The sequence below is a fragment of the Heterocephalus glaber genome, unplaced genomic scaffold (genome assembly GCF_053883595.1).
Source record: "Heterocephalus glaber isolate CG9 unplaced genomic scaffold, H.glaber_assembly_v1.0 deba00001532, whole genome shotgun sequence".
Classification (NCBI taxonomy): Eukaryota; Metazoa; Chordata; class Mammalia; order Rodentia; family Bathyergidae; genus Heterocephalus; species Heterocephalus glaber.
This window is the reverse complement of record NW_028258330.1, coordinates 10,033,107-10,057,181: the sequence shown is the minus strand read 5'-3', so window position 1 is coordinate 10,057,181 and position 24,075 is coordinate 10,033,107. Positions and strand designations below refer to the sequence as shown.

The following is a 24,075-nucleotide window of genomic DNA, read 5'->3' as shown; positions in this document are numbered from 1 at the left end:
AATGACTGTGCTGAATGAGCTTCAGGACTCCCTGGGCTAATATGGGTTTTATCATTTGAATTGTAGAAAAGGTCTGTCTTACTAGAATATTCATTAATAAGCAATTACTAAGCATTAACTATATGCACAAAATGGGGTGCTAAGCGTCAGGGACAGTAAGTTACCTGTTTCGAATGTTACTGGGTTCCAGCACTATTTCAGTTCCTCTATTGTCTTAGCTGCTTTTCTCATTGCTGGGACAAAATACCTGACACCCAAAGTGAAAGGAGAAAAGGTTTATTTAGCACACAGTTTGTAGAGGTTTCAGTCCATAATCAGCCTCCAGGCAAGTTGACATGGGAAACAGGCATCACAGAGAAGAGATAGTTCTTGGTGGGCAGAAAGTAGCAAAAACAACAAGGGAGGGCCACAGCTCTTTTTGTCTCTTATATCTTAGCCAGGCTACTTGCCCTTAGGACACGTAACACTCACACCCTTAATCCTAGTGCCCTTGATCCTAGCATTGTACCAAAATCAATTCCAAGGTCACACACTGTAGATCCAGCCACTTCCGAAAAAGCCCCACCTACAACCACATGAGGCTTTAGAGGGGACATCTAAACACAAGTTATAACATCTATCCACTGAATTATTGCATGCCACAACCCTACCGGTAACTATTACTACCATCCCCATTTTAGGAGACAAATTGTAGTATGGAGTTAGTTAAGAGGTTGATAATGCCACAGTTTGAATCCTCACTCTAAAATTAGTATATAAAATAGAATCTCTACCTTCCATAATTTCATAAAAATATATGTGCATATTCGTGTACTCAAACACTCATTTTAATGTTCACAGATCAAACTTTAGGATCTTGCTCAAATACTGGGAGGTTTTACATTTTCTACTGCATCAGAGCACTTGAAATTATAGTCTATTTTAATAAAATATCCCTTTATTGATAAGAAAAAATATTAACTTACAATATGAAAAGGCAATTATTTGATTTACTTAACGTGGAAATTAGCTCCATTTTTAACTACCAGTGATTTACCATACATTTTTATAGCCACTGCCTATTTCTCTCCATGTCAGAACTTGCAGAAAATTAAGATATAAAAATAAGGGCCAGGGATTTAGCTCAGTGGTTTCACCACCAGCTGTGCAAGTGCAAGGACCTGAGTTCGATCCCCGGTACCAAAAAAAAAAAAAAAAGATATAGAAATAGTTGATATGCCTATAAAAACCATAAGCTCGGTTAAATGGAAAACAAGGGAGGTAATTTGTTCTGTCAAACCATCTTTTTAAACTTCAGAGGATGGATATGGGCTAGGTAATTCAAAGTAAGCAATACAAAAAGTGTAAGAATAAACTCACCTTTTAATACAGTTTTTGACCCAACGCCTTCAATCTGTTTGGAAACTACAATAAATGTGTGTCTCTAGAGGGAAAAACGTATGTTCAGTCACACTGACTCACATCAAAAACAGTTTTGTAAAATCATTTCGTATAAAACTAAATGCCTTAAGACTTCTCAGAATTTCATGAATATAATAGCTCAAATAATATTATTCAATTATCTATATGTTTAAAGACACACTTAATCAGTCTTTTGAGTACTGATTGGTTTTGGATTTCCTTATTTTAATTTTGAGAAGTTTTAGTTCCAAGTTTGAAACAACCTAATTTCTTTCACAACATTTTCCCACCTTTGAGGGGAGGCTGGGGACAGGGCCCCCTCTGAGGGCCAAGTTGTTCCGCCCAGCTAGGCTACTTTTATTCTATTATTTTAAATCTAGAGCTCACAATTTTCCTCTGCCATTACAAGGATCCCTTGGAGTTTTCAAAGGGCCTGTTTTGTCCACTTTTGTAATAGAATTCTTCCCCTGGGCACAGAAATATTGCTAGAATCGTCTTTAATAATTTTGCAGGGTGTTGTGCAAGAAAATATTTATTTCTTGTGATCAAAGTATGGGAAAAAACATTTTTAATCATGGGCTTATGGTTTCTTCCTGGTTGAATTAAGTCTGCTTTGAAGTTGGTGTGCCGTAGCAGGTAGTTTAAGGGCTTTAAGACAGAATGGGGCCCGAGATAACTGTTTGAAAAGCAGTGAGGGCACCTTCAGCCACTCAGAGTCACCTCCACAAACCCTTTTTGAATGGAAGGAGAAACGGGACAGACCACTTGTGGTGCAATGGAAGGTGGAGGGCAGGAGCTACCACAGTGCCGGAGGTCCCAGGACCCACCAACCCAGGCCTCACTGGCAGACCTTGCCACATATCTGTGCTACCTCTTGCAATAGAAGAGGCCTTGGTTTCCACATTTCCTGGAAAGGTTTGTTATCGAATTCTGGCAACACAAACCAGGTCAAATCATCCCTCTGCTTGAGACATTTTTCCCAGTAAATACAAACCTCTCCATAGGGATCTATTCCATGTCCACCCCTCCAAGCGTTCCCTCCTTTACTCCCCTCTCTTTGCAGCCATAGAAGCCTCATTGCTATACAAGGGACATGTCAAGCCTTGCCCCACCTCCAGGACTGTTCTAAGTGGTGAACTTTCTGCCTGGAACTTTCTTCTATTATGTCCCCTTTAAATTCATCTCTTTGTTCAAATATTACTTTTTCAGGGTTGCCTCCCCTCGTGTTCTATCCTAGTCTACGCAGGCTGCTATAACAACACCATAATCTGGGTGGCTTAAATTACTGATGTTTGTTTCTCACAGTTATGAAAGGGAGTTCAAGAACAAGGTGCCGGTTGGAGGTGAGGGCTGGCATCCTAGTTTGCAGATGGCTATCTTCTTGCTTCTCTGCTACAGCATCAGGTAGGGAGGGGAAGTGAGGGAAGGAACCCAGGGAGGTGTTAATGAGCAAGTTAGCACTGTGGATAACTGGGACTAATCCCTTCTGAGGACCCGCCCAAGGCCACATTCCCCTGAGTAATTCCCAGGGAGGAAATGACTATATTCCTGTCTGTTGCTAATTGAGAGATGCTCCCATGGCATCCATCACAGCATGCAAATGAGACACACCCCTATGACCAGAAAATATCCTCTGGCAAATTCTCCAACCATCAGAGTGGGGAGTCCTTAGCATCTCTCAGTGTTTCCAGGTGAAACAGACAGCAGCAGGGTCTATTAGGAGCTGCTTCATAACCCTGAGGGGAGTTGACGCTGCAGTTCCTGGTAGACTAAACAATGGACAGCTTTCCTGCAAATACTACCAGTCTGGAACTGGATCAGCACCTTGGATCTGAGTCTCAGCTCCTGCAAGCAAAATGCCACTTGAGTGGCATCTCTCTGAGGCTCAGTTTCCTTGATTGTCAAGTAAGGATTTGTTTCCAAGGTGTGGTATACAGAGTACGAGTGGTACAGAATGTAAGATTAGGTAACAATGGGTCTTTTTTAATTTTAAGGGTTCTGGATTTTGATTAGACAAGCTAACTCCAACTGCTGAAAAAAATATCCTGAATTCTTAAGATGTTGAGTTCTTGTTCATGAACAGGCCATTGCAGGTTGGTGGAGTGGGAAGGAGGAAAGCTTCTGATCTACAAGGTCATCCAAAAATCAAAGTTCCTTCCCTCTACTAACTCAGACTGCCATTTTCAAGGACCCTGGCTTCTTAAAATGTATTCGGATTTCAGGAACAAGTCTAGAAATGAGTAAATCAGTACCACTTCTTTTACAGAACTGTTACAGGGCCCCACCTAGCTAGAAGATGTAATCTTTCTGTGTTCTCAGGAAAATAACACATGGAGTTTGGTGAATACACACATAGAATGATACTGCTACAGAATAGAGTAGATAGATAGATAGATAGATAGATAGATAGATATGAAAAATATAACTAATACATCACACTTGAATGTTGCTTAGATGTAAGTAGGTAGAAATGATCAAAATGACAGATTTGAAATTAAGTCAAGGAAAAACATTAGGTTAATAATTCTGGAAGGGTTATGTAGATGTGGCAATTTGTGCAGATGGGATATGCATGGTCCCCCAAATATAAGGTCTTATATAGAATTTGCTTATCCAAGTTGTATTTCAGAAGATGTGAGACTGAATCATGGAGAGATAATTCAGCTCTCATTTTCCTAGAAAATTAACTAGTTCTGGAATAATGCTTTGTAACAAACACCCTAAAAATTAGTGGCTAGAAACAATCATTTCAGCAGATGAGGGTTGATTGATCAAGGCTGGACCTAGGCTGACCTTGGCCCCAGAATGCAGGTTGGGCCTAGGTCTGTTTCACTTGTCGCTCATCCCTTATCCTCCTTAGAACTGCAGCTGTCCCAGGAGACAAGAAACACACAATGTGTCTCTAGGACCCAGCCTCAGCATTGACATGCCATTGTTTCTACTCATGTATCACCAGCCAAAACAAGTCACTTGGTGCAGTACTCAAGGTCATCCAGAAATACAGAACCAATAGAATATGGTTAAGAATACAGTCATAGCTATAGATAAAGCTAGATAAGAGAATTTATTACAAGAAGTTGAGTCATGCAGTTATGAAAGGTGAGAAGTTCCATGATCTGCCACCTGAAAACCTAGAGTCCCAGGGAAACTGGTGGTGTTGCTCTGAGAACTGGAGGACTGGCAGTGGAAGTCCCAGTGAAAGGCAGAACACCAGTGCCACAGTTGAAGCAATTAGGCAGAGACAATGAATTCTCCTTTCTTCTCTTTTCTAGCCAAGCCCTCAAGGGTGTCTACTCCCCTTGGGAAGGGCAATTTGGTTTTCCTAGGTCTGCTTACTCAAATGCTAATCAGTGGTCAGCACGGTAGGCTGTAAAAGCAGGCACAGCTCCCCACTCTTCCCTCCATCTATACCCTCTGCGATATGCCTCTGCAATGTGCAATGGGCCCATCTGGCCCAGTTTTGTGATTTTCTTTAGACCATAAGATTCAGCAAAAGTGATATCCTGCAAGTTCTCAGCCTCAGCTCAAGGGCCTTGCAAGCTCCTGTTTTGGCTTGAATGCTGTCACCATTATTAGAAGAAGCCCACACTAGCCTTCTGGAGAATGAACAGAGCTGCACAGAGCTGCACTGCCTCAGGTGAGATTATCCTGGATGAAACAGTCCCCAGCCCATGTGTTACCTGACCACAGATGCATGAGTGAAACCAGCCCAGATTAGCAAAATCACCTGACCAACTCATAAGCTTGGGAGAAATAATCAATTATTGTTTTAAGATTCTAAGTTTTGGATTGTTTATTGTGCAGCAGTGGTTATTAATCCATATGGAATATAGTCAGCCCAGTCTTCCCGCTCCACTATGCATTGATATTAGGGTTGGCCTAGGTGCATTGGCCACTTGAAGCTTTTAGTGTACTTGTGTTGCTGGGGAGGCCTCTTGAAGCTTCTACCCTTCACTCTGAGCCCCAGGTTCCTTCCACTTGAGTCCTGGGATGCAAGCATGGGGAGCAGACCTGAATCTGAGTGTGAAATAAAATATTTGTTGTTGTGACACATTGAGATTTTGGTGTATTTGATAAGGTGCATTACCATAGCAGACACCTGAGTAACCATACAGAATATTTACTTTTGGAATTAATATTAATATAATGTAGGATGTGTATTACCTTGTTCCATAAACCAGCAACATCCTAGAAAACATAATGCAATTCTTTACTGATTTTACAATAGTTGAATTGTTCCAAGACATTTTACAAGACAAAAAATTCTATTATGAACTCTTTCTATAAACTCTAGTTCACGGTGCTCACTTTAGCGGCACATATACTAAACTTTAGTTCACGGAGCAACATCTTTAATTATATTGATCTTTGAATTTAGGTTTTATATATTCAATGCTAGATTAAACTGAAACCATTCTAAAGTCAAAATAAGAATGTAAGAGTTCTAATCATGACTTCCCAGTTGATTTGTTACTCTGACAAATCTAAGCATTACTAACATTATCTGGTAGATTCTGCCATTCATCCAAGGTATAAGACTACTATAAGAGATATCAAGCATACATATTTAGAAGAATGTGGTTTTTAATTCAAAAGAGCATTTTAAGAATGGATGAGATTATTCTATCCTAGGGAATTCATAAGTTATGTAGTCAAACTCGGTCTATTGATAGCTTGCACAAGGGCATAAATCTGAACTGCACAACTCAGTTAAAGGTGCCCAAACTCAGAACAAGGCACAGAGCACTTTCAGTACTCTGGAGATTTTCTTGTGCTTCATCCCAGTCTACACCCCTGACAAAGGCACAATTCTGATCCCTCATCTCCTTCAATTAATTGTTCCTGTTCTTGAATTTCATGTAAATGGAATGATAGAGAATGTATTCTTTTGTGTGTGTTTTTCCCAGTGAGAAGAATTTCTGGGAGAATCATCCATACTGACATGTAGCAGCCAGACATTAGTTCTTTTCCACTGATGACTAGTATCATGTTGTATGGATATGTTAAATGTGTTGATCCATTCTAAAGCTGACATACACTTGGATTGTTCCCAGCTGTGGACCATTAGGAATAAGTTGCTATGAATATTCTTAGGGTTAGGTCTGTATAAGCATTCATTCACTGGCTATATGGAAACTTTTTTTTATGTGGAAACTTCTTAATGGTATTTTAATGAAAGAAATTTTGTACAACATTAGTGTCCAAACTAGGTTAGTAAGTTATGATATATTCATATAAGAGAAATTGCTACAGAGATCAAAAGTCTTCTTTTAGAAGATTTTGATGACCATGTACAATATGGTTTCAGTTATGTGCCCAAACTATGTAAAAATGTCTAGATATGCATGGGATTGATGTATATTTGTATGTGCACATAATGTGTTTAGTGTCCATGGACAGACATACAAGCATGTATATCTATATAAAAAAATTACTGTATACAGATCAAAAATGATCATTTGTAAGCAAGAGAAATATGTAACATTTAAATTTTCTTTCATAATTTCCCAATTTTCTGTTTTTTGTTGGGTTTTTTTGGGGTTTTTTGGTACCAGGGATTGAACTCGGGACCTTGCGTTTGCGAGGCAGGCGCCGGAACCACTGAGCTAAATCCCCAGCCCCCCACATTTTCAATAGTAACACACGTATTACTTTTATAATAAAAATACCTAATAAAATTAAAAATAACAAATCTATTCATGAGTAAAATCATGCATCGCAAACCACATGTTTGCAATGCTTCCTTTGATGTACGATATTTATTTAACCTGAGCAATATAGAATCTTATCCCTCACCACATAGTTAATGAGTCAGGATCGATGCGATGAGGCCACACAGACATCCTCCAATATAGCTGAACTGTTCAATGATTAAATTTCTCACTAGCATTACTATCCAGTTGTACAATATCCAGGAAAAGTAACCGTTCTAAAACAAGGAGAGGGAGAGGAACAAGGAGGTAGAGGAGGTAATAGCAAAGAGGTAACACAAGTACTCAGTGGATCTCAACAGTAAAGCCATTGTAAATACATTGCCAAGACAATATCAAATAATGTGATAGAACTGGGTTATATTGCAGAAATGAACCCTTTATGATAAAATGGCATACTTGTCATATTTTGAGGCATAACTTACTTGTCCCGTGTACTGTTCAGTTTAAACACCATCTCCTGAGTATGTAACTGCTGTTTTATTCTGCATAATCTTTGTAATTTTAATTAAATTTATTTTCTCATATAATTTGCCAGAAATGGTCATTTGAAAGTCTCAATCAAAGTAAAAACCAGCTTAGAAAGGTATCTGTAAAACAGAAAGTCTTTGTGGCACCAAATATTTCCTTTTAGAATCTCTAGTCCAGGGAACAGCAAGTTATAGCATATAGGACAAATCCTCCTTCCATGCTTCTTTTATGATCTGTGAGCTAAGAATAGTTTCTACTTTTTTTTTTTATTATTGAGACAGGGTTTTGCTATGTATTCCAGGTTGACTTGAACTCACTAAGTAGCCCTGAGTGATTTTGAACTTATGGCAATCCTCCTGTCTCAGCCTTTCAAGAGCTGGGATTACAGGCATGTGCTACCATTCCCAGCAAGCTTTTACATTTTAAATGGTTATATAAGAAGGTATGTCCTTGATTCCTCCTCTTCCTCCTCCTCTCATTCTCCTCCTCCTCCTTCATCTTTATCTTCTTCCTGCTTTCTTTTCCCCTTCTCCTCCTACACCACCACCATCACCATCACCTCCTCCTCCACTTCTCTTCCTCCTTCTCCTCCTCTTCCTTTTTCTTCTCCTTTTCTTCTTCTTCCTCCTCCTCATGTTTTTCTTCCTCCTTCTTCCTTTCTCCCTCCCTCTCCACCTTATTCTCCTTCCTCCTCCTCTTCTTTGTTATTGTAGGTTGAACCCAAGACCTTCCTGCTGAGCTACTGAGCTGTTATATCCATGGCCTTTAAAAATATTATTATTATTATTATTATTATTATTATATCATTTTGAGACAGTGTTTGGCTAAGCCACTAAGTTGCCCAAGCTAGGCACAAACTTGGGGTCCCCTGGCTCAGCCTCCCAGAGTACTGTGATTTATAGGCATGTACTACTTGCTTTTTTTCTTGTCCTACCAAGGTGATAATGTTTACAATCTAGTGCTTTATAGAAAGCATTTGCTGGCTCCTGCTCTTGTTCATCCATGATATATGGCTGTGCTCACATTCTGGGGGAAACTAGTTTTGGAGGAAGTAATTCTGTGTGGGAACAGCACCATACATTCAGTACACTTATTTCTTTTTCTTCCTAAGCATACAGTAATTCTGTATTTCCCAGTTGTGCTTGCAGTTGAGTGAGGCCATGTCACCAAGTTCTGGCCATTGGCATATGCTTTGCCCCTTAAAGCATCCCGTGTAATTCTCCAGAAATTCTCTCTCTTCCTGTGTCTGCTGGGTAAGTGTTCTAGAAAATGTATGGCCACTAAGTAGGAGTCTCTTAAACTAAGGCTGTCTTTTGAATACCAAAGGATTCTTGGTATTCAACGTACTGTGGTAAAAGTAAGAAATGAGTTTTGGTTGGGTTAACTGAACTTTGGAGAATGTTTGTTATAGCTAATGTCGCTTTCCCTAATACACATCTAAATTTTTTTCTCAAAATTTTTATGCCTGATATCACCATCACATGATTCTTACAAATATACACAGATACACACATAAAGTGTAAAACTAGTTTATCTTTCAATCTTCATGAATAACCAAAATATTTCTTTAAAGTATTATTTGGCTTTCATGGCCCCAACATATAAAATCTATGTCACAATGCCTAACTTTTTATTCATCATTTATTTTGAACAGAAGTCAAAAGTTATTTACTGAACTGTAATTTCAGAACCAAGATAGATATCAGGTAAATAAAGGAAAATTCTGACCTTTATAAAATAACAATCGCACAAAAGTTCAAAAAATCTATAAACAGTTCTTTCATGCTTATCCCTCCACAAGGCTATTTCTCATCTAATTTTCATCATCCTGTTTAGAGTTTACAAGTGAGAATCTTCAGATTTCAATTTGGACACATCTGGCTCACAAATGAGGCACTACACCCTGGATCATTGTGAAATCCTTGCCATTCGCCTTGACGATGAGATCTTGTGTTTATGAGTAAAGATTTTAGAACTAGACAGTTGCACGGCTGTTCTGAATGAAGATATCTCGGAGGTACCATCTTAGAAGTGTCAGTTTGAGCTTTCTCTGCTGAGGAATTGTTGGATTATATCCATTTCTAAATGCAAATTTACCAGGTTCAGCTTTGTTTCAGATATATCTTCACCTGGAATTGTTCAAAAGATTATTTCAACTATTCTTTAGTTGCTAGAAAAGAGTTAACATTTGAGCCTGTCAGGGTTTTCTTCTTTTGACTGAACTCTTCTTAACTTCTCTTAGGTGTATTTAGATTCCTTGTGTTTTAAAAATGCATCACAAGCTAGGGCTGGATTCAGTGGAAGAGCAATTGCCTAGCATGTGCATAAGGCTCTGTGTTCAATCTTCAGCACTGCAAAAAAAGGAAAGAAAAAGAAGAAGAAAAGAGATAGAAAAAGCATCAAAAAGCTAAAATACTTATTTAAAAATCATTGACAATTTTGATTAATAAGCAATTTATTTCTCCTTTGTCTTACATCGTCTGACTTGCTCCCAAAAATGAAAATAAACAAAATAAGAGTTTGAGGCAAAACTATTAAGAATGAATTGATAATGTCCTTTGGTTACAGCAAATAAAATAACTGATTCATAGAATTCAGCCTGAGGATATTCACTCACTAATATTGTCTCAGTCCAGGCCCCTGAAGAAGCTGGACAATGTTGACAAGCAACTTTGAAATAAATGAAGTAGGTTCTCCCAAAATTAGATGAGCTCATGTTTCCTCTTTTTCCACATTAAAAAAATTAATGCAATAGATTCTGAATCAAATATGCTTCCCATTTAACCTCACAAAAGTGAGTCTGGTTCTCAGTTTCTTGAGACAGATTTCCCAACAATGAGGCCAATCAGTATCCTGGACCCCTTGAAGAAGTGCACTGAGAAGAACATGGCATTATCTGGGTACTCTTTCTGCCCAATGTGCACAGTCTGGAATCAGTCCTGGAGAAATAATCACACAAGTATAAACTGAGGGTCTTTTTGCAAAATCAATGGGACTAATCAGACTTTAACAAAATTTTAATGACACAAAAGACCAAAAAGAAAAAAGGGCAACTGAGGACTCTTTAAGACCAAAACTGATAAAATGATCAAGTACTGACAATTTAATGCAATAAGAATTCTTACCTAAATTATATACAGAAAAAAAATACTATAACGGAAGTTGTAGGGGCAACTGGAAAGTTTGAATATGGATGATAAATTAGATGAAATTGTACTGATGTTAAATGTCCAGAGTATAAGAGTTGTATCACAATGATGTAGAATCTCCTTATTCTCAGGATATACGTACTGCAGTATCTGGAGTGAAGGGTTGTATTGAGAATTTTTCACTGTGTAACAAACTGTCTCACACACAAAACACATGTTTATTTAGCCTATTATTCTATTTAAACTAGGTTCCTTTGGGTGGTTTCCTGAGCTGGCCTGGTTCTCTTAAGTGTCTGTGATCAACCATAGTTTAACCAGGGTAACAGAGTAACTATGTCTCTTCTAGAAGGCTAGACTTGGATTATTTACATGGCAGTGGGGGCAGAGGAGGCAGAGACAGAGAGAGAACACATAAGGCTTTCCAAAGCATAATTTCAGAATTAGTCCATCATTTGTGCTGCATTTCATTATTCAAAGTAAATCACTGGCCCATCACAGAGTCAAGGTGGGGGAAAGTCTCCATTTTGTGATGGGAGAATCTGCAAAATCACACTCTAAAGGGCCTGGATCCAAAGGAGGGGAAACTACAGTCCCTCCTAATAGTCCACCACAGGGATGCATGGGTGTTCATTCAGTTACATTCACAACTTGTCCATAGATGTGAAATTATTCAAAACCAAGAGTTGGGGAGAGGAATAGGATATAGTACAAGAAATCAGATATAAAAGAGTATACACTGTAAAGTTCAATTTATAGTAACGTTTTAAATGGCAAATCAACGTATGATGATGAAACTCAGAATATTAGTAATTTAGCCTCTGGGGGTGCTGGTTACATCCTGTTTCTTAAGCTGAATAAGTAAAAATTCCATTGAGCTACCCATCTGGGACGTGCACTCTTTTCTATATGTACATCCTGTTTAATTTTGTAAAATTTAGTTTGAAAAGTAGAGAGAGCATTGGCCACTGGGTTCTTGTCCTGACACTGCCACCAAGTTCCTGTTGTCTATTTAATTCTCTGAGCTCCCATTTCCTTGTCTGTAAAGCAACATCTAGACTGAGATTAAATTCTGACAGAATGGTATGCTCTCTTCCTGCCTAAAAATCATTTGTCAGAAGTTTGAAAATAGCATATATGATGTATAACACAGAACCTTGCAATTACAAAGCACTTTTCTCCTCCATCTATAACTTATTTGAGATTTCATTTTGCCTTTTAGAATTTGCACAGAAATAAGGGTCTTTTTGGAATACAGTTGAGAGCTATGAGGACCACTTATTTGCAGAAATTAATGGAAGAGCAGGACATCACATTCAATAACACTAGAAACATGGTAAAAGAGCCTGCTACATAAGGAAGAATCATCCCGAGATCTTTCAAGGAACCAACAGTATTTGGCCACCATTACAGCCCTGTTTTATGGGGTGGAATGCTATCCCTCATGATGTAGTTTCTTGACCTCCTCAGATAGCTATAAACCCAGTGATCTCTTGGGTTTGTTGCGTATTTAGAGGCTTAGGGTAAAGCAGAGAGACACAGGTGTCCTCTCAGTCTTCACACATCTTGTGTATGTTAAAACACTGGGAGCAGAAGTCCAGGTGTCCAACATAACTAGCAGCTGCCCTCAGGGGTGGAGACCCTGGGAGGGCCTCAGGCAGTGGTAATTTTCTCACTTTGGATCACTGTGACCCCTTCATAGTTCAAAGGAGATACTAATAGGACAACACTTTGGGCTTTTTGTTAGTGTTTCCTTGAGGACTTACAGTTTACCTCTAAGGCTCACTTGAGCTACAATTTTCAGCAGTTTTTTAAAATTTGCACTCATTGAATAGACATTTATGGAGCACCCTCTATGTGAATTTAGAGGTGAAGAAGGAGACAAGGCCCCTGTCCCTTGTGGACAGAATATAGAATGCTTCATGTATTAGATACAGAAACAAGAAACTATCTACCTTGTCCTACATGTAGGAATGACAGTTGAACTTCACCACAGTCCCAGAGTAGACATTCTTGGCTCTGATTTACAGATGAAGAAGCTGAGATAAAGGGAGGTAAAATAATTTGCCCAAAAGGTGACATGGGTAGCAAGTGGAGTCCTTATGAATGCCACTTTGTTGTAATTCCTTCTCGTACAGCATCTAAGACAAGGTGGTAAGATGTGCTAGTCTCTTAGAACAGAAGTTAGAGCAGAAGTTTACAAACTAAGTCATGTGGTCCAGATGCTTATTTCTGTGTTTTATTAAAATACACCTTCATCCATTCATTCACCTATTTTCTATGACTGCCTTCCTGCTGAAAAATCAATTGAGCAGTTTCTGCAGTAACCTTATGGCCAAAAAAGACAAAAAAAAATTTGCTGTCTAGTCGGCTAAAGAAAATCTCTGTCATCTTCTTCTCTCAGAACATTGCCTCCTATATTAGTTATAGACTTCTCTAAGAAGCCTCAAAATTTTAGTGGCTTAACACATTAAATGAAAGTTTACTTTTATATCACACAATTCCTCAATCAGGATACTCTGGGGCAAATTTGGGAGTCTAGTAGGGGTTCTGCTGCAAGGACCAGGTTCTAAGATCATGCTGGACAGAAACATCCAGCCAACACATAAGGGGGAAAAGGGAAAATACACAGATTTTTATGGACTCGATGTAGAAGGGTGTACACAGGACCTCTAACTACATTCTATTGACCTGAACTCAGTCACATGACTGTATCTAAATGCATGTGATACCAGACACTATACAGGGATGTCCAGGAAGATGGAGAAACTGTAGTGGTGGGTGAACACACAACAGTCTCTACCACAATTCCTAAAGGCTAATCATTCTTGCACTAGAAAAAGACTCTGGTTTTGACCTCTCAAATTACTCTTAAAGCTCATACTCAATATGCATATGTTTTACAATTTTTAACTTGAGCTCTTACTTTTTAGTACACACTGAATGTGCACAAATGAAATGTTACAAAGTCATAGGTTTACTTCAAAACAATCTGAGAAGGAGGAAGTTCATGAGAATTCAGTATCCCCACCCCACCTGGTTGCCTTCTCCCCCCACAATGAGTACCTAAAACTGCAGGTGTTGCCAAACCCCATATGTGCCATATTTTTCCTATACATACATTCTTATAATGAAGTTTAGTTTATAAATCAAGTGCAGTCAGAGGTAAACAACAATAGAACAACCATAACAATACTCTCTCTCTCTCTCTCTCCCAACCTTTTCTTGTACCACACTCAGCCCTTTTGTGATGATGCAAGGTTTTACAATGCCTGCCTGATGAAGTCAGGTCAATGATATAAGCACTGTGACATAGTGTTAGGCTACTATGAAAGGATTACTTAACACAAGCACTACAATTCCATGCCAGCCAATCTGAAGACCACTAAGTGACTAAGGGCAAGTAGTATGGATAGCATCAGCATCCTGGACAGAATGTAGTGGAATGTCAAAAAAAATAATGTGGCTTAAGTTTTAGGTTTTCATTGCCCCATCTATCTTACCTTCTTGCTACTCCCTACTTAAGACATCCTGAGAATGATTTTATGCTACTCAGAATGGCAGATAATTTAAAATTTATTAATTATTTATTTCTGGAATTTTCTATTTAATATTCTCATACCACAGTCAGCCCCACAAAACCTGAAACCACAGAAAGCAAAAGCACAAATTAGAGGGACTACTATACAGAAGACAAGATTGGCCATGAGTTTTATTGAAGCTAGGTTATGGGTATGCGAAGATTTGCTCTATTTCCTCCTTATTTTTGCCGTCTTGAGCTAGTCTTTAGTAAAATTTGAAGTAAAAACAATAAAATCCTGGATATAAGGGGCCATAAGGAGACTACAATCTCTTCAGTGATAATAATTAGGTGTTTTGGTTTGTGGTTAATTTCTCTAACTTTCTCCAAATATTCTAGTCAAATAAGCTGGGCTGTAATATAACTGATACTTATATAATAAAGACAAAATTTATGAGAGTACAGTGCAAGAGACAGAAGAGCTAATAATATTCATATGTCAGACACCTATAGAAGGAACTCTAAGGAGAGCTACTTTATTACTTTACTATTTAGGGTTTGCAAAACACCAAATTTATTACATACATTTTTTTTAAAAACTGAGCAACTTCTTTTTGTAAAGCACAGGGCTCAGCTCTGGAAACCTAAGGATAATGTGGCACATGTCCCTGATATGTACTTCTCGGAGTGGGCAAAACCAGTTGCTAAGCAAACATCTCAAACCCCAGTGTCTTTGAATGAAAAAAGAGTATTTCTCACATACACAAGGTCCAATAGCTCTCATTTGAGCAGTAGAAAGGGAAGACAGATGCATACAGCTAATAACTTAAGATGTCTTAAAGCCAGACCTGAAATAGCACAACCCTATAGTCCCACATTGTAATAGTTTTCCTATCACTGGGACACAATACCCAAGACCACAATTTAAAGGGGGAGAGGTTTATTTTGGCTCACAGTTTCAATAGATTCAGTCCATGGTCGGCCAGCTGTAATGCAGAAACAGCATGGCAGAATAGCATTGCAGAAGAAAACTCTTCTTGGCCTAGAGACCAGGAAGCAGAGAGAAGGGAGGAGCCAGGGACGAGAATACTGTACATCCTTCAAAGTCATACCCCTGATAACCAGGCCCTTCCTGCCTCACTCATCTCTTAATTTTGGGTGGGGGGGGGATGTTTTAGATCTAAACTGTAACACACATAGACCCAAATGTGGCTGGAAAGTGTTCCCTAGCTATGAACACAGGAAGAAGAAAACTGTCCTGGAAGAAGAGTAGGGTTCCAAATGTTCTACCCCAAAGGTACCCCTGATCCAGGTGTGGTGGGAAGAAAGACATACAGATACATTCTGCAAAAGTGTAGTAAGATCCATAATAAAGGCATTAATGCAGAGCCATTGGGAATTCTGAAGGAGGTAGGATTTTTTTAAACTTTCATCAACTACTGGCATGATTTCATAAAAGTGTTTGAAATTTAATTTCTTTAAGCTATTAAATTTGTAATTCTGTCTTCACAAAACTTGTAATCCTAAGCCCTCAACAGCAGAACACTGCTGGTAGTCTTGTTTGGCAACTTTAGTCCTAGAGCATCAGAGTTTATCATTGCTACTTATATGCACTTACTAGAATATAAACTCACCTGGAATTTGGATCGCTCAGCATGAAGCAACTTTAATGGGATTCATTCATACATTTTTCAACATTTAATAAAGACATCTGCCCCCAAATTTCAATTTACAATTTTTACAACATTTTACAAGCACTTTGATCTCCAAATCTCCCTTTACAATTTTACAAGAATTTACATTCATTCCAAGGGTTTCCTTGCAGGGTTTTTTAAAAGCCGGTTTTCCTTAGGATCAAAAATGTTACCTTTAGATGAGAGGGAGGGCAGTTAGGGCTTATATGTGGGCATTGTGTGTGAAAAAAAAATTGCAGGACACAGCAGCCCCTGGATTGTGATTTAGACCAGCCTGCCACTGGCAATAGGAAAGTCATTCGTCCTCCTGTGTCCACATCACAAGCCGACACAACCAGAGGTCAGAGCCATATTTAAGCCGCCAGGATTCTATTTTGCTATCTTAATTTATATATATATATTCCACTACGTGGCTGTTTTTACCGCCACCTTTAATTCTAATTAGAAAACACACGGGAAGATCCTTACTGGATTTGAAAGCTGCTGGGATCCCCTCTTTGATCTCTCATCTGAACAAGGGACAGGGTATTGTTTCAAATTCCACCCCCCTCAGCTCCCCAGTTGTCAATTATTGGCATTTTAAAAGCCTGGAGATCAAAATAAGAAGCTAGACAGTTCAGGCCACCTAAAACTCTAAAGCATCTATCTCCTCCAACATCTCCCTGCGCGGGAAAAAAAAAAAAAAAAGTCGGTGTGTGTGTTTTGTGTTACGCACTCTAGAAATAGTTGCCAATTTATTAATGATATGCTGAGCCTGGTTAGAATTTTCAAGATGCTTCAGGCATCTTTAAAGCGACAGCTAGCCCTTCCTTTGCCTGATACAAATAAACCCAGCCAGCATACCGCACCTTAAACAGCCCTAGCTATTTAAATTCTGCAAAATGCCACGGTGACCCGAGGAACTTTCGGAATGGCGTAAGAATTTGCCTTAACTTAGGTAATTTTTGGCTTAGATGCCCTGAGTAAAGGCGTGAAGCTGGAAAGTAGGTGAACTAATCTTTCACCAGTTTTTAGTACGCAAAAATAGGGTGAGGCAGATAGGGAGAAGCCAGGCATGGCCAGTAAGAAAGTTCTATTTCTTTCATTTCATTCTGAGGATTCACGCTGCTGGCACTGGGGTCCGGAAAGCGAGGTGGGCTTGGAAATTTGTGAAATGCACTGGAGCGAACGCCTAGACTGCAGCTGGGCTCCAGGGGAGGGAAGGGCTGGGCTGGCGCGGGGAGGAGGAAGGAGGAAACCCAGTAGGAGGCGGAGAGAACGCACTATAAAAGGCTCCTGCCTTGCACAGAGCCCGCCACTCCGAGCCACTTTGGGAAGGCCGGAGCCAGAGAAAGACCAAGAGCGAAGGAACGCGCGGTGCCACCGCGGTGACCTGCGCCCACAGCCGGACCTAGTGCGCTCTAGCATCCCAAGAGAAGATCCCACGTCCTCCTCTCCATTCCGATCCCTTCCTTCGCCAGCTCCCCCATGCAAAGCATGCGCCGCGCGCGGGAGCCCGAGGCTGCAGGGAGGTCATGAGGCGGAGGCCGGGGAGCAGCGGCTGCGTTACGGCAGCCTCCAAGTCCCCTCCAGGCGCTGCGCCCCCGGGATGAGTCCCCCAGACTCGACACAGCCAGAGCTGAGAGTCAGCGCTAGTGCCCTACCGACGTCCTGAGCGCCCGCTCTGCGGGCACCGCGCCCTGCAGCTTCCCGCCAAGACACCTGCGCGCCCAGCTGGACGCACGCCCCGCGTATCGGCGCACCCTACTCACCTCCTTTCCCAAGCTCTACCGGGCGCAGTGGACGCGCGATCCGCAGAACCCAGGGATCCGGAGCAAGTGTCAAGACCCTTCCGGAACGACACTTTGTCACTCTCATATCCCCGCCTGCTTCGGGCAGGGAAGCACTGTCTCAGACAGACACCTGACTTGCCTAGAGCGCGCTCTGTTCTCCATCACTACAACTCCAGCTCTACTTTGCCAATAAAGATTTCCAAACTCGCCTAGGCGCCCCCTACTCACCCGCTTTCCCGAGCCTCAGTGCGCCCAAGAGGGCGCTGCCCTCGGAGACCCCTGCAAGCTCTGCCGCACTCAGTTGGCACAGCCGATCAGGCGCCCCGGCCACCCCAAAACAGTATCAGCCTCCGTGTACCCGGGGCCCCCATCTGGAGCCAGCCCACCCAGGACCAGGCGTGACGGGCGGCGGCGAGGCTGGCGGCCCGCAGGAGCGCGGCGTGCGGGAGGTGGTGAGCCGGGTGAGTGGCTTGGGGCGGCGAGGGCGGGGGAGCCGAGAGTGGAGGTGACTCCGGGCGGCCGCTGAAGCCCTCCTCCTCCTCCTCCTCCTCCTCCAGCTTCTCCTCCTCCTCCAGCTTGTCGTCGACGTCCTCGTCCTCCTCGTCCTCCTCGTCCTCCTCCTCCTCCTCCTCCTCCTCCTCCTCCTCCTCCTCCTCCTCCTCCTCCTCCTCCTCCTCCTCCTCCTCTCAGCGCTCCTCTGGCGGCCGTTCCCGCTCCAGCTGCGGCTCCGCGGTCACATCTGGGGAGCCCATGTGCGCTCGGGGGCTCGGCTGCGCCCGTCCCGCCGCCGCCCCCGCAGCCCTCTGCCGGCAGGGTGGCCCCGGGACGAGCCAGGGTCCCGGGACGTCCGGAGTCCCCCTCGCCGCCGCCGCCGGGCAGCGCCGGGGCTTGCTCTGCATCCGGCTTGGACGCCCCCGGCCCCGCAGTGGCTCCGCTGTGCAGCGGGGCCGGCGGCTCCTGCTCCCCCGGGCCCGTGCGCCCCGAAGTGCCCTGCGCCAGCCCTGCGGGCTCAGGGAGCGGGGCCCCGGAGGGGGCCGACGCGGGGGTCGTGCCGCCTGGCTCCCGGGCTCCGACTCCTCCTCCCCCGGCGCCGCAGCCGCTCGCGGCCCAGCGGGGTCCTAAAGCCGTGCGCTTCAAGAGGATGGTGCGTCTGGCTGCCGAGCTGCTGCTGATCTTGGGGTTACTGCTGCTCACACTGCACATCACCGTTCTGCGCGGTTCCGGAGCCACCGACGGGCCAGACGCGGCCACCGGCAACGCCAGCCTGGCCCAGTTGCAGGTGAGTGCGCGCGGGAGTGGGGCGCGTGCAGGGGGCCGGGTGCTTACGAGGAGGCGGGTCCTCTGCCCCACCCAGAGCAAGTTCAGGCATCTGTTCTGCCCGGGAAGCACTGTTTAGGCCGAGACCAAGCGAGAGTCGGTGCCAGAAGCCTGGACCCGGCTCCAAGGTCTCCCAGGCTCACACTCCAGATGTGTCACAGGCATGGGATACGCGGAGGAAGTGTGGAGTGTGTATTTGCTTTCCGGTGCAGCAAGTCTTTGGCCCTTTAGAAGCTGAATAAGATAAGGAGGACTGAGGTGGGGGGACCCAAGGAGACCTTATAAGATGATGTACTCAAATTCCAACACCGGGAGAAAGACCTCCTATCTGCCCTGTCAGAAAGTAATTCAAAAGGTTAGGACAGAATTTCCAGAGGAGACTAGCTGGGACTACCACCTCGTTCAAGCGGCTCCTGTGCTTCCTGGGCCCCTCCAAGGCCTCCCTGGACACCCCTGGTACACTATTGGCCATGGGGAGGACAAAGTCAAGGCACCTGTCGTGATCTGGGCCGGGGTTACCTAAGGCTTTTAAACCTGCAGCTGAGACTTAAGTGTGTCTTGTCCCCTTGAAGGTAGCTTGGCACAGGATGCTGTTGATCTGTTTCAGTGTCAAGGCAGGAGAGGATTGGCGACTTGGGCGGGCCTAGCTGGTGGTCAGACAGGTGCAAGGTGAACTTGGGCGCCTGAGTAAAGGTTGTGCAGGTAGGCCTTTCCTGCCACTATCTTGGAAAGTGCTTCTCCTGGGTCCAGGGATATACCTTGGGGAACCAGTAGAGGTGAGCAGCGATTTTCCAAGGAGGCAGCATGGATTCTCAGGCTCCCAAACTCTCTTCTTCAAACCAGAGCCCTCTGAAACTCTGCGTTCTGCCGTGTCTGGATAAACATTACTCATTGTCCCCAAAGGGCTCCATAGTCTTTCTCTAATTTTATTTTATTTTTTACATCTCTATGCAACTTGTTGCAGAAAAAGAAACTACACTGTTGAGGAAAGAAGAATTCACTGAAACAGTCCTATAACACTTATCAATTGTATGGTACTGATTTAAGTGCTTTCCACAATTTTGACTGATTTAATTTTATCATAACCCTGTGAAGTACAGTATTGTTAATATCCTCACTTTACAGTTTCTCCAGGTGAGAGATAGAAAGATTAAGAAACTTGCCAGAGTTCACACATTCCCAACTGTTGATTATTTACACCAAGTTTTGTGTCTGCCTGGGCATTATAAATTAAATCAAGGGGATCCTTACATACAAATAGGAAACCAGGCATGGAAAAGTGTATACCTCAAAGCTTAAAGTTTTTTTAAGTTTGAGACATTTTAAAAAGCATTCTTGACTTCCTGAGGGGCTCTTATTCTGTGGGTAAATAGGTACAGTGACAGCCTGGTGGACTTCTGGTCCTGTAGAAGGTGGTGCACCCACCAGCCTAATGCTGTGGGAATAATTCTTAATATCTTCAAGATTTCTGGAAGTCTTATTTTATACATGATGCTTTCTTTTCTCATGGACTCATGAAACACTGTAAAAATGATGTTCTGTGGAAAAGTAAATCTGGCAGATTTCTTTATGAGGTGTTTGCTATTATTAGAATAACCTGAGGTTGGCCTTTTCCGCCCCAACAGTAAGGTAATGAGAGAAGCAGCTGGGGGAAGTGGCAACTCTAAAAGGGAAGTGGATCAGATTCTTAAAAGGAACTTTGGCTGAAGAAATAACCCAAGAGGGCAGAAGAAATGGAGGCTTTAGAAAGAGTAATGGTCCCAGGAATGTCCAGGGCCCAAAGAGCTGCTAATCTATCAGCTTCAGCTTATCTCATCCTGAGTTGTGTTGTTCATTCAAAGAACACTCAAATCCAAGGAGAAGGATGAATTTAGCGAGTTAGCGCATACTTTTGCTCTTTCCTTGTAATTTGCTGTTGTAAAAGCTTTGTATTCTTCCTGACCAAAGTTATTTCTTTGGCCCTCTGATTCTTCAAAAGCATTACAATTCAGATGGACAGAGTATGTTCTGCCAAGTGAGGAGGTCTGCAAAAGACATTACTAGTGTGCTGTTTTCAAGCCCCAGAAAGTGAATTTGCTAGTAGCAGGTGTATTTTAAGACAAAACTGTAGATGCTGAATTCTTTCTGTTTATCAGACATTTTTAACCCCAAGTACACTCCATGTAAATTTGTTGTCTCGGTGATATCTAAGTTGCTAAAATCCTTCATAAGTTATTCAATCCTTACATACTGTGTCTGTTGTTATCTCTGTTCTTATGATGCTGGCTTAGTTGGAAACATACAATGATGAGTTTCTCAAATTGTAGCACTTTAAAAATCATCATTTATAAAGAGACATGGCTTTAAGATTTGGTGGTCAGAACATATCAAGGACACCCACTAAAACAGTAGTAAGGATACCAACAATGGCTTTTTGTGGCAAGCACTGTTCTTAGCCATTTGCATATTTTAACTTCCTTATCCTCACAATATCCCACAAGTTAAGTACCATTCCTGTCATTATTAAGTAATTATTCCTGTTTTAATTGGAAAAACTGAGGTTAGGTAACTTACCCAAAGGTGGTAGAGCTGCAGCTCTTTAATTTGCTTTTGTTATTTACAGTGCAAAAATGTACCCTACATATTTTGTTTAATATGTTCCCAATTCTATACCTCTATTCTGAGCTCATGGTAAACTCATAATACTGGCTACAGGAGAGAAGAATTTTGTAAACAAGGTATGTTTCCAAACGAGTCTTAACAATCTTCCTGAGTCAAATCTGAATATGTATATGTATGTAGAGACATACAGACATCATATACATACATACACACATATGTAAACATTACTGACAGATTTTTTTGTAGTTTCAGCACGCTAGGGGATACAAGTTTGACTCTGTAGATGACTGACCCTGTATTGTAGGTGTGCTTCTTATTATAAAGTGGCAATAAAAGCCTTTGCACACACGGTCTGTATTGGTTAACAGCTCATGAAAATAATGGTGTTAGTTTTCTGTAGTAGCTTCATAAAAATACATGAAAACATCAATTTTTTTGACTTTTGAATGAAATCTTATCTCCTCATTAGAATAACTGTCTCATGTTGAACAGATACTTGGATTTGTTCTTTCATATGCTTTTAATTAATAATAATGGGAAAGTAAGTATATAGTAAAAGCAATCTGAAGGACTCAGATTGATCCATGATCAATAATAATTATAATCCTAATAATGATATCACCTTTATGGGAAATTCAAACAAGCATTTAAACACTTTTTCTAATAGCTCTCAGATTTAGAATCATGAATTTTAGTAGTTAAACTAGAACTCATTTAAGGAGTAACATTTAAGCAAGTATTATAAAATGCCAAAATGATTATTTTTACAATAATATTAAAGCAAACCCAACTCTAAAATGTAGTAAAATGACTTTGTCCTTGATCTCCTAATCACTGTCTTTAAAAACCTTTTCCTTCTTTTGGCAGTATTTCAGATTTAACCCAAGGCTTTCACACTGAATAAATATCCCCAGGCTTTAAACATTTTTTTTATTTGAGACATCTAAGTTAGTTATCAAGGCTGGCCTTGAACTAGCAATCCTCCTACCTTAACATCCCAGAGAGCTGGGATTAGAGGAATGCACCACTGTGCCCAGTTTACTACGCTCTCTTTGATCCATCTGTTGCCTTCAGTAATAGTTTAGCTGAAGCCAGGAGTTGTAGCAATACATCTCTAATCCCAGCTCTCCAGCAGGCTGAGGAAAGAGGATCACCAGTTCTGTCCCAGTCTGGGCAACTTAGAGACTTAGCAAGATCATGTCTCAAAAAAAATGGGAGGGAGGGAAGTAGCTCAGTGCAAAGGCCCTGGGCTCAATCCCCAGTAACAAAAGCAAACAAAAAAAGTGTAGCTTCTTGTAGTCAATGCCTCATCCAGTCATATAGTAATAGAAGTGAAGCAACATCTATTTGTACAAGTGAGCTTCCTCACACCAATGGAAGGAATAGATAGTGCCTTTATACACAGTGGACCCACTTTATGCTCAGGGGATGAATTCCAAGATGTCTAGCACATGCCTGAAACTCTAGCTAGCAGCAAATTCCAAAAATGCTATATTTTTCCAATATATGTAGATGGATGATAATGTTTAATTTATAAATTACCTATGGTAAGAGATTAATAACAATAACTCATAATAAAATGGAACAGCTATAACAATATGCTATAATAGATTACATCACAACACTACTTAGAACAGTATGCAATTTTAAAATTATGGATTATTTATTTCTGAAATTTTCCATTTAATATTTTCAGACCATATTTGACCAATAGTAATTAAAACCACAGAAAGTAAAACCACAGATAAGAGAGAACTGCTATACCCCTTTTCACACATAAGGAAACTAAGTGTTGAAGAGATTTAAGTAATTTGTCCAAGGCTACACAGCTGCAGTAGGGTAGGGCCAGGACTCAGCCCAGATAGCCTACTGAGGAGCCCTTTCTATCTGGAGTCCTGCATTTGTCTTAGTCTTGGGAAAATTTCTTTAGTTATTTCTTTATATCCAATGTCTACACACTCTCTTTCTAAAACTCCTATTAGAGTTTGAAATTAATACTGAGATTTCAAAGTCTGACTTCTATGTCTTATAATTTTTCCTGTCATACTTTAATCTCTATTTTAAAAGTATGTTTTTATATCTTGGCTCAATCTTCTGCAGTGTTCTGTCTAGCTAAGAGAATCATAACTGAGCTTTCAGGGTAAATATCAGGTGGAGATAGCAGATTTAGCCACTCTGAAGCCCGGGCCTTCCTGAAGTAGTTCTTTCACTCATTAGTTTTCTGCCCTCAGCCTTTTTTCCCCCCAGCTTCTATACCCTCTTCTCTTCTCTTCCTTTTCTCCATTTTCTTTCCCTTAACTTCCTTTCTTATTTTTACCTTCTTTTCTCTCCCTAACATTCTAAGTTTTAATTTTTTGCAAAAAACAATCCATAGTTTATATATAATAAAATGGATGAATCTTAAGGATTTGGTTCTATTTTTGACACTTTGCTTGTATTTGT

At 41.4% G+C, this 24,075-nt stretch overlaps 1 protein-coding gene and 1 long non-coding RNA gene across 4 annotated transcripts in view; one reads left to right on the top strand and one right to left on the bottom strand.

Annotated features, from left to right (window-relative positions):
• The window catches only part of LOC110348337 (uncharacterized), a 34,206-nt gene extending 15,923 nt beyond the window's left edge, over positions 1 to 18,283 (bottom strand). For 2 of the 3 annotated variants that reach the window (XR_015442069.1, XR_015442071.1), the window contains exons 1-2: positions 17,695 to 18,283; positions 165 to 9,934 (exon numbers count right to left, since the gene is read on the bottom strand). This is a non-coding gene — a long non-coding RNA (uncharacterized LOC110348337). The remainder of the gene's footprint in view (positions 1 to 164; positions 9,935 to 17,694) is intronic. The other variant, XR_015442070.1, reaches the window with a different exon arrangement.
• Positions 18,284 to 18,390: 107 nt separating this feature from the next.
• Positions 18,391 to 24,075, top strand: part of Ism1 (isthmin 1) — a 76,015-nt gene continuing 70,330 nt past the window's right edge. The window contains exon 1 of the mRNA XM_004840830.3: positions 18,391 to 18,994. Within this exon, the coding sequence (XP_004840887.1) occupies positions 18,857 to 18,994 (138 nt within the window). The 5' untranslated portion in view covers positions 18,391 to 18,856. The remainder of the gene's footprint in view (positions 18,995 to 24,075) is intronic.